Consider the following 19,392-nt stretch of genomic DNA (forward strand, 5'->3'; position numbering starts at 1 on the left):
CTTCCAGACGGGTCTTTTCCAGGATACCTTTTTTTTTTTTCTTGTAATAAGCAGTGTATATAAATGTCAATAACGAATTGCTGAGTTGCTTAATGGCGCAACATTTTTTGCTATGGAACAAGACTTTTGGGAGTAAGCATTCCCTTTTATAATACTTTGAGTGCATTCGTGCTATTTTGAGTGGGCATACTGGGGGAATAATACTATTTGTTATCCAAACACTTCTTTCCAAAACTGGAGTGCTAAAACAGATATTTCCACTGCTGACATTCTTGAATAGAACTTGTGGAAAATTGTTTGATTTTTTTTTTTTCCCTTTAAAAAAAAAAAGTTTATATTTTGACCCTGAGAAATAATTTAGTATTGGTACATGTAAATTTAAAGCCATTTGTGTGCAAAGTACTCCATCAGTATATCTAAAATGTCTGAAAATTAGCATTGTTTTTCTTCTCTAATTGATCAGCCCCCCTTCTCCCTACACCCATTCCCACCTTACTCTCCATGCTGCCCAGCTGCATATTAGAATCAGATCAATATCAGCCAATATAGCTCATTGAAAACCTGCCATTACTATTGGCCCAAGAATTCTCTATCAGTGCACCCCTAGTTAATTCATATGTGTGTATCTTCTAAAGTTACTTATTTCAGTGTACAGTATTAGACTGAACAAAGGATATTTTGCTCTGGTGGAAAGACATGTTTATAAGAACTCAACTTTTTAATTGTTTGCATACAAAAGCTACATAATTACTTCATATAACTAATACTCAGATAAATCATTTTTAATACTTTAGTTTCCCAGATATTAGCAAAATTGCAATGCTGTTGATTAGCAGTTCATAAGGATTTACTGAATTTTATAAAGTTTCAGTTATTTAAAAAGTCATAATTTGTCCATTAGTTTTTCAGAGATCTGACTTTTTTTCTAACCCTTGAAGATCAAATATTGACAGTTGTCTTGAAAATAGTTTTGTTTTTTTTTTATTTTGTCTAAAATGCTAGACCAATACAAGTATAATAACATAAAACATAAGTGTCCATAGGTAATGTTCTGTTAGGTTTACTTTCATATGTTTGTATGAGGAATTGATCAGTTGCTATTAGGCTAATGACAGAGTAAAATAAGTTTTGATTTTGGAGTTTGAACACTAGTCTTTTGAAAATTCTGGGAAATGCTATACAAAATTGCAGTTTGTAATGTGGTGCATCACTGACATAAAGCAAAGGCAAAGTGGTAGAGTTGAGGTCATCCTTTACTAAGGAAACTCAAGATAATTGAAGGTGCTTAAATTGGAAGCAAGCTGAAGCATCATTAATTGGCTGTTGCTCAATGCAAAGAGGAAATCAGAGCAGTAAAAAATGGTTTCTGTTGTCTGCAAAGGATGCTGAAGTTACTGAGTAGGTGCTGGAGGGGGAGAAAGGACAGTCACTGGTTGGGGATGGTACCAACTTTGTCAGGAATTGAGTAGCTTCCATTGGTTGCATCTACACGTTCATTAGTGCGCTATAATTATGGCACATTATGTTAGTGCCTGTAATAACAGATTTGAATTTTATTAGTAGATGTTAAGAGTTATAAATCCAAAAAGGTGACAAAGCCAGTAGGGAAATGCAGATTGTCCAAGCAAGGGACTAATGTAAGAGGGATGAGGGTGAGGAGGGGAATGCAACTAAGTTACAGACAATGCAGTGTTAGCCAGCTAAGCCTGAGGGTGGGGGAGGGAGGCGGGGGTATCGGAGGGAGGGGATTTGCAACACAGAGAGAAAGAAGATAGATGCACACAACCCGTACAATGGTCCACAAGGGTGGAGGAAGTAGGTTGAGGAAAGTTTTTTCTCAGTCTGTATAGAGACTCATCGTGGGGGTCCTCTTTGGGTGGAGCGGGGTGGCCTGTTGCTGAAGATTCTTCTCAAACTGAACTCTATCAGGTGCAGAGAGGGGTTTAGGCAGTCCATTCTGGGCCCAGTCAGGTGGCGGTCGATCTGGTGGGGTCGGCGTACTGATGGTGGCCTGTGTTGTGCTCCACATAGATGTCACAGGACCAGCGGATCATGTCGGATACCATGAGGCAGTGCATCTGTTTGACGTAGTGGCAAGTGATGCGGCAGACGCACAGGATGCTCTTGTTGCTGGGGTCCCAGGCTCCGAGCGTTCCCATGATGAGCGCATCAACCGTCACGTCGTGGCTGTAGCCCCTCAGCATGTCAGCCAGCTTCTCCCGCTTGCGAGCCCAGGCGTTGGTGAAAGCTTGGCGCCAGTTCTTGAAGGGGATGGTCACATCCACAATCACGATTTTCTTGACCTCTTTGTTCATGATCATGATGTCGGGGCACATCAGACTCTCACAGCCCAGGACAGTGTGGTTCACAGAGATCTCCCCTGCTGCAGCCAGGATGGCCCTCAGCAGGTGATCCTGGACAGCATTGTGGTGGAGCTGCCAGGCTCTGGCATGTGGCCTGCAGCCGCCACACTGTCAGCACCTCTTGTCCCTGTGGCCGAAGCAGAGGGCCCTGTTCAGAAGCGGGCAGTTGAGGCCAGTGCAGTGGAGGAAGCACCAGTCCACGAAGCATGTGAAGCTACCGGTGGGCATGAAGTGGTTGCTGGAGTCTCGCGTCGAGGTGATGTCAAAGACCTTGTCCTGGTCGGGTTTGGCCCTCAGGTTGCCAGAATACTTGTTGCGGATGGCATCCTTCAGGAATCGCTCCAGGAAGATCCTCATGCGGGGCATCACAGTGACACAGTTGGCGTGCGGGGTTGGTTGCAGGGAGACAGTGGGGCACAGAGCCAAAGGCATTAGAGATGTCCAGCCATGCCACTGCACACTACTTACTGTTGGACAGTTGTATTTTGTTTGGAGAAAGGCAACTTGATCCTAATGTGTTGTTAATAGTAATATAAAAGCCTGTATCTTTTAGTGTATTATTAATAAAATCTTTATATCAGTGTCAGTATATATTGCATTTCTTTACAAGAGAAAACTAAATAGCACAGATTTTGCATTGCAGATTTAAATTAGCAGTTGGATAAACAGCACAGCTGTTGTGACCTGTGCTTTGACAATTTTTCCCTTATTTAAGTTCAGAAGATTTGTGCAAGTGGTCAATGTTTGAAAGTATTATCTCGAGCCACCATGCTTGGGTTGATCTTTTAAAGCTGTTTTTCTTCTTCCCTCTCTACCCTCCCGCCCCCACCAACTACCAATTAATATACCTATCACTATGCCACATTAACCATCCCATTTTGCCCCAAATATTTCAGCATTTTACCCATGTTCCAGTACTATTTTTTGCTGGTTTAAAAAAAAAAAAGCAAACAATAGGTTTTCTTTCTTGGTAGTTCTCCCATCTTCCCTCTCCACAATTCCCTAAGTAACAACTATTTCTGCAAAACTAGATGTACAAGTGGGGGGGGAGGAGAACCCAAAAAACAAACCAACCAAAAAAGTCTTTCTTCAGTTCTCATGTAGACATCCAACTAATTTTAAAATCATGTAAAAACTTGGGGGAAAGTGCACATAGTTTAGTGTATAACAACATGTGTATTTGAACAGTTTTGTGAGTTAGTTATAGATGAACACTAACTTATTTTAATATGTGATTACTTTGAACGTGTTCTGTCTTATTAACTAGTGGGCAGTGGAGAAAATCAGGGCATGAGTAATTAGGATGATAGTTGGTCTTATTAACTACTGTGATCTCATTCTCACTTGCAGGTAATATTTTATAGATGCTTCTTTTGTCATAGGCAATATTCAGTAATTAAATATTTGAATAGTAGTTTTCCCCAATGATTTAATTTGGGTATGATTCAGGGGCAGGTGGCATCAAAACTAGAATTTAGTAGCTATGATCAACTAACAGTCAGTTGATTGAGTACTTACGAATGGGGAGATAGATGCATGTGATTAGACCACGATGATGAGTCAGAGATGAGTGTCTTTTCAGAGAATGCATTTTGGTCCAGTGTGCTGGGAATATGATTGAATGCAAGCAAGTAGGAATGGGGTATACCAGTTCATTGAAGACTTTTCCTGATGGATCAAGTTTATCACACTGGCTGTGGGTTCTATTAGTGTGCTGATTCACTAGTCAGTGGGTGGTGAAAAGAACTCTGTGCAGTCACTGAGGAAGGAAGCAGCTCAGTTGCTTTATGGAAAAGGAACGCTTCTTTCTGTAACTGCAGGATGTGTGGATGAAGCACACAGATAGCGTATCTAAAATCATGTCAGTCATGTACCCTGGTATCATGTGATAAGGGCTTACCAGAGGACTAAAATAGGATGTGAAACTGAGAACTAGGTTTTGAGTTTTGTATTCAAGTAAATCATTCTTTCAAAATCATTAAGAACTGTTTTCTCATATAGCGAAGGGAATCCTCCAGTTTTGGTTTTAAATATGTGTGTCATTCTTTGTCTTATACATCAGCTTCTTGCCCTTTCACAATAGCTGGTTGGTCCTCATGGGGCACTGGAATATATTATTATTTTAAGAAACAATTTCTAATCTAATCAACAACAGTCATACCTACAGATGGCAGCAGAACTGTGACATGAGACATCCTTAGTCCTAAGGTCAAAGGGAGTGCCTTTTGTTGGCCTCAAATTTCTGCTTATCCTTGGCTATTCTAGGCTGTTGAAGCTTGCTAATATGCATCTTTGTTTCACATTTCACAGTTTGCTTTTGGCTTTCTGCCAGAAACTGTTAAGATTTTATTGGCCCCGTGCACATCACCCTAGTGTCTCACTTGCTCGGGCAGTCTACATATAGAGTGGGATCTCTGGATATGTGCAGACAAAATGAATGATAAAACAGTGGTTTCTCCTCATTGAAAATCTCTAGTGTAGATGAAGAAGCACTGTGCTGGAACTAGGTCAGGTGGGGTGGTTGGACTTCCTGCTACTATTGTTTTAGGCCTAACAATTCTATGTCCTTCATAACCCTTATTAAACAAGAGCTTGCACACTACACAACTTTGAGAATGGATGATGTCCAGAATGACCCATTATAGCATTATAGGAATGCAAGAAGAGCCATATGCTTTCAGAAACTACTGGTTTTGGTTGTGTTTCTGTCTGGAAAAAGGGGGTACTGCTGCAGTAATCAATTGCTTCAGTCCATTAGGGTACTCTGGCTGGTTCATTGAAGACAATATCTCTCTGCTGTTGTTTGCCAGTTTGTCTTATTTTTGTGTGCTTGTACTCATGTTTTAGGGTTCAAACCCTATTGCTGATATTGATAAGAGGGAAAAGTTAAATGTGGTTTTAAAAAATCTAGTATTCTGAAGTTCGTAAATAACAGATCTTCAGTTTCCAGTCCAACCTGAGTTTTGTATTATTTATGATCCCGTTTCATTTACATAATCTCCTGTTGTTTTCTTCACAGTATCCCTGTCTCATGCAGAGGTCTCTATGAGAAATCCCAATAGTTGTGTGGGCCTGTGTGGTGTTTTCTGTATGCCATAAAACCCTGGACTAAACATGAGATCATTAATTGCCTTGGGGTTTTGTGATTATAGTAGCTGAGTCTCAAACACAAATTTATTTCAGATATTCTCCTGGCAAGCACTATCAGAGAAGAGAACTGACAGTGTATGGGAGAACTGATTAATCTTGAAAACAGATTTTCCTTTAAGCTTTGAGGATAGTGTTACTAACAAAACTAGTTATTGAGCTAGTTGTCATTTCAGACTAATAATTACCAGTTTGTTAGGAAAAAATCTTGAGGCTGACTAGAATTGCTGTAGTCTTCTTTCGCTGGCTTACTGTGATCCAGTAACATCTTCTGGATACCTGACTTGAGCATGTGAGTTTGCAAGAGATAAAAACACTTTGGATTTCAAAGTGTGCTGACACAGATTATGTGATAACTACAAAGCGACAAGAATTTATTAAGATTCTGCTGAGTTTGGAAATTGGAAAGGGACCAGCACGGTTTTATATGAAAATAAGGAAATATGTGGTTAAACGGTTTAGGCTACAACAGTAGGTGGTTTCCCTTCTTCTAGAGAGAGAAAAGAAAGAATCCCTGTATGCCTTTTTCTGGAAGAAAGGAAATTGCACTAATGTGCATGATTTAGATGTTTTGAGGGGAGGGGGTGGCATAAAATACGTGCAGCTGGCAGAAAGAAATACTCGGGTTTTATTCAGTAATGTGTCTGTCTGTAGTTCGTTACAAATTCAGCCTCTTAAATAAGTTTTGGGGGTTTTTTTCATTCTTGAGATGTAAAAGTTGTGGAAATAAAATTATTGAAAAATCAAGTGAATCAAAATGCAGAATACAATCCATGTACTATCTTGCATGGATATTAAGTTCAGTCTACTTTGTGCTGCTTGTAAACTATTTTCATAATGCAGATAGTCGCTTTGTTTTTTGTTAAATTTATCGTGCAAGTTTTCTTAACAGAAAACAAAAGGGTTTTTTAGTAACTGCATAGGGGAGAAATTGTCCGTCAATGTACAGTCCATGGGTTGGCTCCATGCTGTGGGACCATTTCATCCAGCCCATGGAGCTGGAGAGGTTCCAAAAGAGTGGAACTGGGGGTGGTTTGCCCATGTAACAGCCAAGCAGCAGGGGGAGTGGTGACTGGCTTGGCTCATACTTGCTGCTAAGTTCTGTTGAAGCAGCCCCTCCTACAGAAACAGTGCCTGCCCCGGCATAAGGGAAAAATTGATGCTCTTGGTACTTTAAAAAACAAACAAACAAACTATGGGGCAGAGTTTGGGAGTGTGAATTAATAAACTTCTTCCACACATTTATTTAAAACAGTGAAGACTGAAATATTTAGTCATTTATAATAATGTTGTTGCTAATTGACACAAGTCACCGGCTGAATAGCATATAGGTAATTACACAGTTGCTACATCATGCATAGTTTATTGTAGTCAATTTCTTTGTGTAGGCAAGATTAAGCCATTCCTGGGTACATTTACACGTGAAATTAACACGATGCAATAAACTCCAGAGCAGTTCAGCTGCTCCTGGGTGCAGCATCTACATATGTGCTCAGGACAGCAACAGTTTGAGTTGCTAGATCTTGTTTTTTTTTGTGGTTGCCCTGAGTCACTAAAGGATAGAGGTGTGTAGGGGAGGTGACCATGTCACCTCAACCTCCCATTTATATTTTAATTTCCTATAGTGGTGAAAGTCCAAATATTATTTTTTTAAATGCCCAGCTAGAACGGTTTGTTGAACTACAGAACATAAGGATTTTAAGCAATGTGGACAATTGTGAACAAAATCCTAGATCAAGGTCTTTTGATTCAGAAGCTTTGATTCATAGATTCATAGATTGTTAGGAGCTGGAAGGGACCTCACAGGTCACTGGGTCCAGCCCGCCCCCCCACTCTAGACAGGAAGACAACTGGAGTCAAGTGACCCCAGCAAGGTGACTGTCCAGTCTCCTCTTGAAAACCACCAGGGTAGGTGACTGCACCACCTCTGGAGGGAGTTTATTCCACAGTCTGGACACCCTGACTGAGAAGGAGGTTTTCCTAGTATTAAGCCTGAAGCAGCCTACCAGGAGTTTGCATCCACTGGTCCTGGTCTTCCCCAGGGGCATCCTAGTGAACAGTTGTTCACCAAGCTCCTGATGCACTCCTCTGATATAGTGGTAAGCCACTATCGAGTCCCCTCTCAACCTTCTGTTCTTTAGGCTAAAGAGGCCCAGGTCCCTCAGCCTTTCCTAGTATGGCTTATCTTGCAAGTCCCTGATCTTACGGGTAACTCTTCTGATAAAGTGTAACAGGTGAAAGTCCTGAGAGGTTTACAACCATCTATAAATTCTACTTTTGTCAGGTGTTTAAAATTGCTAGAAGGCCTCCTTTATTTGTTTTACTTTTCAGACATTTATTCACATAAGCTTCTATTCCAGATACTGTTTGCCTGCAGAGGAGGTCAGAGTATCTACTGAAAGCAGTTTGACATTTTCATGAGTTACACTGTATTATAACAGGGTTGTTTCTCTTTAAAACTAATGTCAGCAAATGTAACCAAGCTCCCTTAATAGAGTATCTATTTCTTTTTTTAAATTTCCTGTGGGAAGATGAATGTCTGGTCTTTTGCGTAGAAAGTACTTTTGCTTTAAATCACAATATAACTTATTGCTATGTGGACTGTAGGTTCTTAGTGATTTATATTGTTTCTCCTGCTGCTTTAAATGGCACCATGAATAGTATTTCAGTAGAAATCTTTAATAATTGTCATCTTTCAATAAACCGTTCAAAAATATTAGAAAAAAATGTTAAACAATCAGGTTCCTTGTGAGGAGTGGGAATTAAAATATTACCTCAGTCTTTGTGGTTTAAATAGGGCAAGAGCATTGAACTTAAGGTTTTTAGGCCTAAATGAAATTGATGCTTTTCAGTATTGGGGAAAAATGAATTTCAGGCAAAGTAACAACAAAGTACAGCGCCTGTATAAGTGTAGGAAAGGCAGTCTTCATTTAACTTTTAAAAACAAATTTGTGGTAAATCATCTTTCCTGGTTGATTGTGTGCCACTTTTCACATCAGACTTCCTATTACGTTTACATGTAAAACCGAAGGTGCCTGTAGATGTGCTGGGAGGCTTCTCCAACGTGCTGCAATTAAAGCGTATCAGAGCAGGCTCAAACAAGTCTGCTGGAGTGTGCTAATTAGTGCTCCAGCAGCCTCTGGATCTTGTGTATTGACATCCCCGCACTTCAAAAATGGTGGTAGGGGCTTTAACTAAAGCTTGCTAGATGAGTCTTAGTTGAAATGCCCCTGCCACCATTTTGAAGTGCAGGGACATTGAAATACAAGATACTGGCACTTAATTAGAGCATGTTCCCACCCCTGGAGCACATAGAAAACCACCCCAAGTGACTTTGTGAGCAATAATGGAGCTATAACTGAAAACTGGGTATACTAGCTTATAAATGAAAGTGTAACATAAAATAAATTTAATTTTGTGTAGTAAGCAAAATACAGGGTCCAGATTAGTATCTTGTAAGCATTTGAGTAGAATGTAGTTCATGGGAGAGTGAAGCAGTGCAGTGGAATTTCAGAGTACGCACTTAAATAAGTGTTGTGTATATAGCTTTTTTTGCCCTAGTTATAGAAATACAGCAGTACGCTATCTTTATTCTGTATAAATGCTTTTGAATTCAACCCATATGTTTGCTTGTTTCAGGTGTACTTAAAGGCGCCTATGATTCTAAATGGTGTCTGTGTTATCTGGAAAGGCTGGATTGATCTACAGAGACTAGATGGTATGGGCTGCCTGGAATTTGATGAGGAGAGAGCACAGGTAAGGTAGTCTCAAACCTTGTAGTTTACCCACATATCCTGTTTGTAAAAATGTGCAACTACTAAGAAGATGCAGTTTCTTTCAGAAGAGTGACTATTGTTCATTCAGGTTTCAGATTTAATAAGGGATCTCAGGAATTATGCTCTCTAATTTTTGTCTCTTCTGCCTTCAACCTTGTGGAAAAAATTTAGCAGGAAACTTCCAGTCTGGAAAATCCACAAAAATAGATAATATATAAATATATTGTAAAAGTAATTTGTAATTTCATTTGGGCAGGGACTGTCTGTAGCATTGGTGCTCAATCATTTGGCCCTGGAAGCTGAATAAGTGCTATGGGGTCAGTCTATGGGCCAGATCGGGTCCTGCACACCAGGACTGGACCCCATGCAGTCTCCACTGCAAGCCAGGATAGGACTCTGCACAGCCTCAGCCAGTCGCCCAGAGCTGGTTCCACCCAGCCCTGCACACTCCTACCCTGATTTCACCTCATATTCCACCATCACCTGGCTGTGTGCACCCCAGTTGGGTCCCATACTGCCTCAGCCTGACCTTGCACACTGGGATTAGACCCTGCACTGCCCTGAGCACCTGATCTAATACACAGGGCCTAAAATCCTTTTTATCTGGCCTATGAGGTACCTCATGTGTCTGGAACTTTGGCAGTAGGGGAGCAGCAATTGATGCTGCCACCACTTTCCCACTGCCAAAATTTTGGATCTTGCTTACACAGGCCAGATCTGGTGCATGGGCTGATCATCTCTGGTCTACAGTTTACATGAACTGTGAGGCACTCAGCAGATTTGGACAGTAAAACTTCTTTGCTGCTGAGCTGAGAATATGGGAAAAGTATTGGCAATCTAGTATTAAAAAATAACATAGGCATCATTTAAGACTGTAAAAGTTATAAAGACCAGTGGCTATTTCCTAAAATAATTGAAATAAGCCCATTCCAATTCACTATCATCCAAAACATTTTCTTTTTCACAGTAGATTTTTGTCCCCCACTTCCCAGCCTTTTTCTGATGGTGGCTGACTCAGCTTTTTATAGATATGACATCTGAGAAGTCTGATAGTGTAACTCAAGTGAAGTGATACTTAAGCTTGCTTTCTAGACAGTATATAGGAGCACAGTAAACACTTGCAAAATGCAGTTTCATTTGTTGGGCAAGATGGCTCTCTGAAATTTATATAATATGTTAAAACTTGATTGCACTACTGCAAGAAGGTGTAGTCTGCAGACTGTTCTGCTTCTTAAGAACAGGTTCAGATTTGAGTTCTTCATCTGTTATCAAAAAAGAGGATACAGCAGTTTGTCACAGTAAGCATCTGTGCTGCCTTGAAGACTACAACGTGCATCTGTGCTGCCTTGAAGACTACAATGTGTTATTGCTTTATTTTCTTTGCTGCAGAAAGGAATAGCAGTAAAGATCATTTATCCTCTCTCTTCAGTCTGCATGTTGTAGGCATTGTTTGTATTGTTTTTTATACTGTCATGATCATACTGAATGGTTTAGAATGGCATGAAGACAAGGGCCCTGGCCCAGGGGCAAACAGTTTCTAAATAGCAAGAAAAGTGAGGTGAAGGATGCTGTGGAAAGCAGAATGATTTAAGTGTCTTGTTACATCTTGCACTGTGAGAGGCACAAGTGTTGATCTGTATTAGTGCTATCTCAAGTTTGGAGCAGTTGCATGTTAAGGCCAGCAGGGACTTGGAGGACTGAAAGGGAAGACTCCTTCCTCCACGTTGGACTCCTCTGGGAAGCAGGGGGTGGGGCTCCCTCCAGCAGAGCGTGGACACCTGTGCAGCAGGGAGTGGGGGAAGCAGCAGGCTCCATTGTGGGACTTCCCCTGCTGCGAGTGCTGGATTTGCAGGTGTATGGCATGGAGCCCTGGTAATAGAGGCAGCTGGGCAGGCTACACTCCCTCCCTCTGCACAGGGCTAGCCAGAGCCACACCTCACCAGGCGTCTGCACTGGGCACAAATGCCCCGACCTCCCCACCTGCTTCTGTTGCCAGCAGTGGGGTTTGCATGCCATGGGAGTGTGTGAGGGGTCCCTACACACCCACACCCTGCCCCTGCAACCCCACCTACATGCATATACCCTAACATACCTTATGCCCCCCTACACAGCCACACCCTCTCACCCCCCCCGTGCGCACACACATGCACACACAATAAGAATGAAACAATTTTATAATAAAATATAATAGGTGTTTGACTTCTAGTGTATGATTTGATTTCCTGGTTCTAAGATGGCAGCCCCCTCTCCAAAAAGGAGTATTTGGGGGGAGAGGGGGCAGCAAGGAGAGGGACATCCAGTGGCAAAGGTCAGGTTAGGGGGCAAGACTTCTGATCCCAATGTGGTAACCAGGGGACGGGGCAAGTGTCAAGTGGTGAGACTACCTATGTGGCCTCCAACAGCTCGCCAAAACTTTTAAGTGGCCCTCCACCCAAAATAATTGCCTGCCCTATTCTAGACATTCTTCTTCACAGGGATGAACTAAAGCCCTAGTGTATGTGTTTATACATATGCATGCATGCATGCATGTATATGTGTGTGTGTGTGTGTATGTATATATGCATATATATACACACACATGTGCACCCCCAGGCATACATGTGCATGCACATGTGTATATGAGATGTATGTATGCATGTCTATGTATCAATATACGTGTATATATGCCTATACATATACACATGTTTTTGTATCTACATACACGTGTTCATATACATACATGTAGACGCACACTTTGACTGGACCAAGGCTTCTGCTGGGACCAAAGCCAAAGTTTCCTCGTTAGATGATCTTGTCTTTCAGCACAGGGTCAGACTGATCACCAGATTTGAGATCAGGAAGAAATTTTACCTGGGGTCAGAACTCCTCCGGAAATCTTCGAGAGGAAACTAGACAGTCACGTTGCTGGGGTCACCTGACCCCCAGTTATCTTTCCTGCTTGGTGCAGAGGGTTAGACCCGATGATCTTCTGATGTCCCTTCCAGCCTTACAGTCTAAGAGTATTAACTGGTGCTTTAGTTTAATTCTTTTTCCCTTAGGTAGGGAAATAAGTTTTGCTCTATTAAAATGCATGCATATTAGGATTATAAAATGCATAGTTGCATAGATGGATATACCTTGTAAACTGAAAGAAACAAGCCCATTTTTTTCATATACTTATTCCCTAGAACCCCATCATCAATGGACACATGCCTTTGACAGGGTGATAGGCTTCTAAAGAGCAGTCACAGTTACAATTGCTGGTTCCTCCTTCAACTACAGGATGCTCCATAAGATTATAGAAAGGCTTGTAACTGAATTCTGTAGGAGTCTTTAACCTCTGTTTCCTGAAGACCGTATGTCTGCTACTCCCGAAAATCCCAAGTCATATTTGATATAACTTTTCCCTTTTCCTTTACCCTTCCTTTTGGGGCTTGTCTTGAGACGGATACTGGAATTAATTAAATGATGGTATATACCATCTGTTGCACATTCCCGTGGAGGAGTGCTTTCTTGGGATCTTTGGCGTTGTGTGGTCTCTCTTAGTACCTCCTAAAGACAGCCCAGGCATAGCTTCTTGAGTAGGGGGAGGAAGCCCTGACTTCCCAACTCTGAGACCTTAGACTTTTAGTCCCTGACCCTCCCTGGCCAGCTGTGTCTTCCTACCAGTTCAGCTCCTGAGAGAGAGAGACTTTACTTCTCCAAAGGGAGAAGAATACAACACAAGCGGCAAAACAGGCATCTCCTCTTCATTCAATAAAGGCCTTTACTGGGGGTAGAATAAAGTGTTTTTATTGTTTCTGGGTAGGTGGGGGGCGGGGGGCATGAATAATTGCCTTTGCCAACTCATGGTGCCTTGAATTTAAATACTTGTAGCAAGCAGTGAACCACTGGGTTCTGTGCATTCTGACTTCACAAATAACGCTTGATGTTCAAAAGATAAGTTCATGGTTCATTGTCTGGTGCATATGGTCACATTGGAGGGAGCTTTCAACTTTTTTTCCATGATTAGTTTACTGTGTCCTAGTCATTTGACTAATGCTGTGTTTGGTGGGTATAGGGCTTTCTTGTATGAGTGAAGGGGACTGATGCATTCAGTTTCCACAAAGTATAAACCTTAATTAAAATAAAACAATGCATCTTAAATTTAAAGTTTCTTTAAATTACAAAATGTTAAGGTATAGAAACTGTTTGACATCCACACAGGCCTCGCTGTGCCTGTTTAGTCAAATTATACAATAATCATGTTGGAAAATTGAGCCATTTTTAGCATGAGTATTCCCAGATTAGACAAACCTGATTTTTAAGGCCTCTTAGGGTTTCTACTCATTTTTCCCTCTTGTGGTGTTTCTGCAGAAAGTAAGACTATGGAGGAAAAGAAGCCTTTTCTGTCTTGTAAAAATGAAGTTAGTCTAATCCTAGACCACAACCACTAAAATACCTCAATTGCAATAATGCTATTATTGCTTGGTGTTGCTAGAGGGTAGAATTAAGACTCTTTGGATCCCTTAGCCGTGAATTTACATTCCTTAACATGTCTTTATTGCTTTAAAGTGTAACTTTAATCCTGAATTTCCTGATTTATATATATATTTGTTTTCACAGTATTCCTTTAATATATTTTATCCTTAAGTTATTAAAACATACATTTAACCTTAAATAATTTAAACAGTGTTTTTGTCTTAAAATATATCTCTGCATTAAATCTTGAATTTAATGAAAGCATCTATCTTCAGCCTCAAATGGTAGTCTTTTCTTGAGGCGCCTGAATTCAGGGTGTGAAGAGTAAAAATATACTAAGGGTGTGGATCTGCAAGGTGTATGATTGTGCAAACTCAATTACAAGTGTGTAATCATTCTTTTCAATGTCTTATTTTAGGTATGCCTTAAAATGAATGATTCTGTTATGGTAGATAATCATGTCTGTTACAGAAGTGGATAAGGACCCATCAGGAATTAATCTCCATGGTGCTGGGCAATGCACAGACATATAAAATGGTTCTTTAATACTTTGTTTAATTTCCCACTTAAATCCCCTTAAAAGGTTAACATACATAACTAAAATGTATACTCATTTTTGAAGTTTCATTTTGGCCAGCTTTCAAAAATCTAGGTACTATTCTTCTGGTATTTTTAAGTTGCAGCTTCTGAACTATTTCTCTAATATACTTCCCGTGTCCCTTTTTTACTTGTAATTTTCAAATTGCTTAAATCATTATTTACTTCCACTTCTAAAACTCTTGTAGTAATATTACTGTAAGATGACCGACCGACTGCTGTATTTAAACTCCAAAGTAATTTTAAGTGATCCTGATGCATATTATACAGTACAGTGCCTGGGACAGCCACCATCTAAATAACTTCATATTATGTTGTCCAGTTTATGCAAGTGGTTTTCTCTATTGTATGAAAGTTACTTTATAGAGATAAAACTGTCCCTGCATTCTCTTGCATTTTCAAATCTCTTTCTATTTCAGTTCATAGGGGATTCATATTCAATTCTGTCACTTCTATTGTTTTGAAATAAACTACCCTCTTCTAGGTCATAAAATATCTAAAAGATTAATTGCACATAGACATTTTCAAAAGATATGATGACAATTAAAGTATTTCTTTTTTTTCCAAAATTAACATTTTTGTTATTTTACAGATATTGTAGTAATCTTCACATTTATTAAGCAACCTGTAGATTTTCACCATTGTTATTGAAGGCCTAGACTCAGCAAGGAGTTTATATGCATGTATGTTTAAATACAAATAGTCTATGATTGGCTTCACTAGGATGACTACTATAAGACCCTGACTAAATTGAGGCAAAAATTGCATATTTTGAATTCTGGGCTTTTGGAATTTTGTCTGTGCTCTGTGGCTATGTACATATTTTGGTATAGCACTATGCAACATACTTTTGCTAAAGCTCCTGATTTGTTATCTCATCCTTATTTCTGTCAAATTTTCTTTTCCTATCAGGTTGCTGTAGTGTCACTAAGATATAATTGTGTTTATGGATGGCAGCCTGTCTTGCTTACTGAATATATCCTGTGTTACATTGAGACCTCAACTGTTTTGCTTGTTTTCCTCATTAATCCAATAAATGTTGTCAGCTGTAAAAGCCAACTTTTTTATTTTGATTGATTTGTATTTTTTTGTGTACAGCTCACAGGGACAGAAAAGATTTTCTGTTGATCCACTTTATTGTAGGCCATGACAGCTTCAGTATGAAATATATTATTTGGAAATTACACCTTCACCTTTTTCCTAGGTACTAGTGAGCCAGTCTTATAGCCATCAATAGATGCTAACTCTAGGTATTGGCTTACTGAGTCAAAATACTGCCAAGGTTTTGAAGTAACTGGCAAGTGAGTACATAAATATTCTAAAAGCTTAACTTCCATCCCAAAACTGAATTCTTACTTGAGAAGATGGAATAATTACTTAATGATTTTGGTCCCAAAGAAGCTTTCAGAATTATATCATTCTTTGACTATATAAAATGATGGAATTTTCCAGTCTTCTATCTAAACGGATGCATTAACCCCTCCCCCCCAAAACAAAACAAACCCACTTGTGTATATCCTTCTATGATCCAGATGGTCGAAAGATATGGGAAGTTAGATGAGTTACTAGATCAGTAATCTTCAGTCAGAGATACTTTTAGGGAGAACTGTGTTTTTCCCACTAGGTTTCACCTGTCTTGAAATACTGCTTTTTTCATTATACAGAAAGTCACTTTAATTCATGAAGTAGGTAATCCCAATTTTCTGTATAGATCCCCTACATTTAAAAATTAGGTTAGTTTTTCCATACTAATCAGTCACCAGCTTTGCCAGCTGTTTTGCTGCTGTCTTTCTCCATTAAAAGAAACAAACTCTTCCCTTCCGCTGCTTAGCCATAATTGCTATATATTATGCCCATATTAAAAATAGCCAGCAGGAGCCTGGTATGCTATACAAGTTACTGGCAAAATGGTATTTTGTTGCTGACAGCTTTAAACATTGCCCTTCAATATAACTTTCTGGGGACTTAACTATGGAGAATTATTGACTGACAGATGTTCGTATTAAAATATGTTGGGCCATCTGGGGCACTCTTTCACATCATTTCACAATGTAGCTGTAGGGTACAGGATAGTGCCTTAGGCACAAAAAAAAAAAAGTAATTTGACATTCTTTTAGACTAGAGACATTTTATCTTAAATTTAAAAATTAATGTATTTAATCCCTTTATATATAAAAATCTAGTTGGGTTCTCAGGAACTGAACATTTTTGCCTTTTAAAGTTCAAGGTTAGGATTTCTGTCTCTTAGGAGAAATCTTCAACTTGAAAATAACATTTGCCTAATGTGGACAGTTAAAAGTACAATATCAGATTGCAAGAACAAAAAAAGTTAATATGAAAAGGTATTTTTTACTTTTTACTATTTGCTGTTCCTTGCATAGCTGGCTCATCTTTGCTTGACCCTTAAAAGCATCTGCAAGGTGACAGAAACTTTTTTTTTTAATTTTAAATCTGTCAGTTTATCATTCCTGTTTAGTAGGTCCCTTTTAAGGAAAGTGTATCTATAAACCAACTGTGGCAGTACTGGCTGAAACAATGAAATCTTCTATCAAAAATACTGTCACTGGACTCTTACAGAGTGCCTGCTAGAAAAACAAGTTAAGATGTTTCCCCTTCTCTTCTCTTTCTAATTGTAAAGCTATATCGAAAACATGATATATATTTTTTTACCAAAAACGTGGAAGTCTGCTGATTAAAATTTAGTTGTCGTGTGTGTGCACGCACATGTGTGCATACATGCACAATTGAGAAACAAATGTTTTCTACCTCTTTACACTTCCTAATATATTTTTTTAACATAAATTATACCCTGTGGGCTGTGACTAATAAATATATGTTCAAGATGTGCCATTACAAGAATTTAAATGTTAATCTGCTAACCAAAATAATTGCTTTAGGACATAACAATTAAATTTAAAAGCCATCAGTTGTCAGCTATGGCTGTTTTTAGTGCTATCAGTGAATTTACTAGAAAACAAAAAAATAGTAAATTTCCATGAAGAATTTAATAATGCAATATGTAGGTTCATGGATAAAATCTATTTTACATGCCAGTTAATTTTTTTAACACAGGTGAAAGATAATGCCATTTTCCTACAACTCTTGAGGCTTCCTTTAAAGAGTTGGTCTTAAACCTGCACTCCATCTTGAAGCAATGCAGATAGTCCTTTAAAAGCAGTTCTTCTCTGGAAGGTGTGGGGGCTTTTTGGTGGTTGTTTTTTTTTAAGGTGGCACTGAGTAGCTCTCTTTCTGTCATTTAGTATTATGTTTCCTCAGCTTTCTTGTGAAAAGATATTCTCTCTAGCTGCTAAACTTGCAAATTCAGTCTGCAGTCTAGAACGTAAAGCCGTGGCCTCCCTACTTTTTGTCATTCTTGCCAGTAGATTTCTGTAGATTAGTTGTCCCTTGCTGCCTGAGGTCAGTATTATTTTCTTCAAATGATGTCTGAAGTTCAATAAAACAGGATTTTGTTGGAAATAAGTATAGTGTTTTGTGTCATTTTTCTGTCTTTTGGTTTGGTAGCAGGAGGATGCGTTGGCACAGCAAGCCTTTGAAGAAGCTCGGAGAAGAACTCGTGAATTTGAGGACAGAGACAGGTCTCATCGAGAGGAAATGGAGGTGAGGGTTTCACAGCTGCTGTCAGTAACTGGTTAGTACTTTACCAACAATCTAGATTGTTTCTATTAACTTGTCTGTTTGTCCAATGGTGGGGCATTTCTGTTTGTTTCTGTTGAATTTTGCAATGTGTAAAGCATGTTTTATAAATCACTCGCACTTAAAATCTGGAAAGCACAAAGATATATTTTTTTAATTTAGTTGAGTAATGATAGGTTGTTTTTATTTACCCTTGCTTCCTTAGATGGCCCATTTTCCAGTTACAGACGCGTGATTCTGAGGGTGGCTTGTATGACCATGATACAAATGCTAACAGCTATAAAAAAGAAGTGTAGTTAAGCTGTATTAGTGAATCTGCTACTTTTTGTCTCTTCCACAGGTACTGGAGAAGTCTGGGGGATGCTGGCAGTCCCTCCCCTAGTGATAAAAGAATACCAACAAGTTGATTCAGACACTTATTTTCTACTGCTGGCCTAGATCTCCTTTCCTCTTTCCATCTCCTTCCTCTCTTTAGGTTTATCCCATGAGCCTGACACCATCTTCTCTCTCTGGGCTAGCTCTCCATTTGCTCTTTCTGGTTTTGGTACCATCTGAGCGCCTTTCCTTGCTGAATAGAGAGCAGGCATCCACTGGGACTAAGGAAACAAAGGTGCTTGAAGACAAGATTGTGAGGAATTCCTTAGTATACCCAAAAAAGGGAAGGTACTGGTAGAGAAGTCCATGGAAGGCGAGGGCTAGGAAGCTGAAGGGAGTGGTGCGAGAGAATAGAAGGGGAGAAGTTATTTGAATTTGTTTATTAGGATTTTACTTCCCACTCCCAGTTTTATCTGCAACTGCCTTGGAGACAAGCAGCAGTGACAGGGAGCCAATCTTCTTTCTCTCAGGCTATTAGTAACTTTATTTGCTTCTGTCTCTTTCTTTGCTGCTACCTCTACCTAGTTAGCATTAGTCTTGCCATTACAGGTAGTGGTGAAAGCTGCTGAGTAGCATTGTTTCAGGGTAGAGTTCAGAGACCTTCCTGGGCACCCCAGATTATTGAATGACTAAAGCCTGTGCTGCTTATTAGGGCTGTGCAAAGCTTCGGTGCCTAATTTGATTCGTCTCAATTCAGTGGCTGAAGCTCCAAATCAGAATCGAATCAGAGGACCCTTTAATTTCTCTGAATTGAATTGGAACCCTCTGAATCAATTCGGCGATTTGGACATAGACACAGCTTTAAATGTTTTTTCTGCACGCTTCTAGGTAGCAGGCAGCTCATAAATGCTGCAGTGCTGGGGCGAATGGAGTGTCCCACAGAAATGTGGGGGGCTCCCCAGTGCGCTCAGCAGCAGATCCGGAAGTGGGCCAATCACCAAGCCAGGAGGGGCACGGGGGGGAGCCCCCAGCACGCTCCCTGGCAGACCTGGAAGTGGGCCAGAAGTACTTGCAGTCCACTTCCTGGTTTGCCACCAAAC

General features: G+C 39.9%; 1 protein-coding gene across 3 annotated transcripts in view; it reads left to right on the top strand.

Moving 5' to 3' along the window:
* The window catches only part of CBFB (core-binding factor subunit beta), a 62,825-nt gene that overhangs the window by 21,335 nt on the left and 22,098 nt on the right, over positions 1-19,392 (top strand). For 2 of the 3 annotated variants that reach the window (XM_019499208.2, XM_006268163.4), the window contains 2 exons: positions 9,150-9,266; positions 17,846-17,941. In XM_019499208.2, coding sequence (XP_019354753.1) covers positions 9,150-9,266; positions 17,846-17,941 — 213 coding nt within the window. Of the gene's footprint in view, positions 1-9,149; positions 9,267-17,845; positions 17,973-19,392 lie in introns of all 3 variants that reach the window. The other variant, XM_006268164.4, reaches the window with a different exon arrangement.

Source organism: Alligator mississippiensis, chromosome 10 (genome assembly GCF_030867095.1).
Source record: "Alligator mississippiensis isolate rAllMis1 chromosome 10, rAllMis1, whole genome shotgun sequence".
Classification (NCBI taxonomy): Eukaryota; Metazoa; Chordata; order Crocodylia; family Alligatoridae; genus Alligator; species Alligator mississippiensis.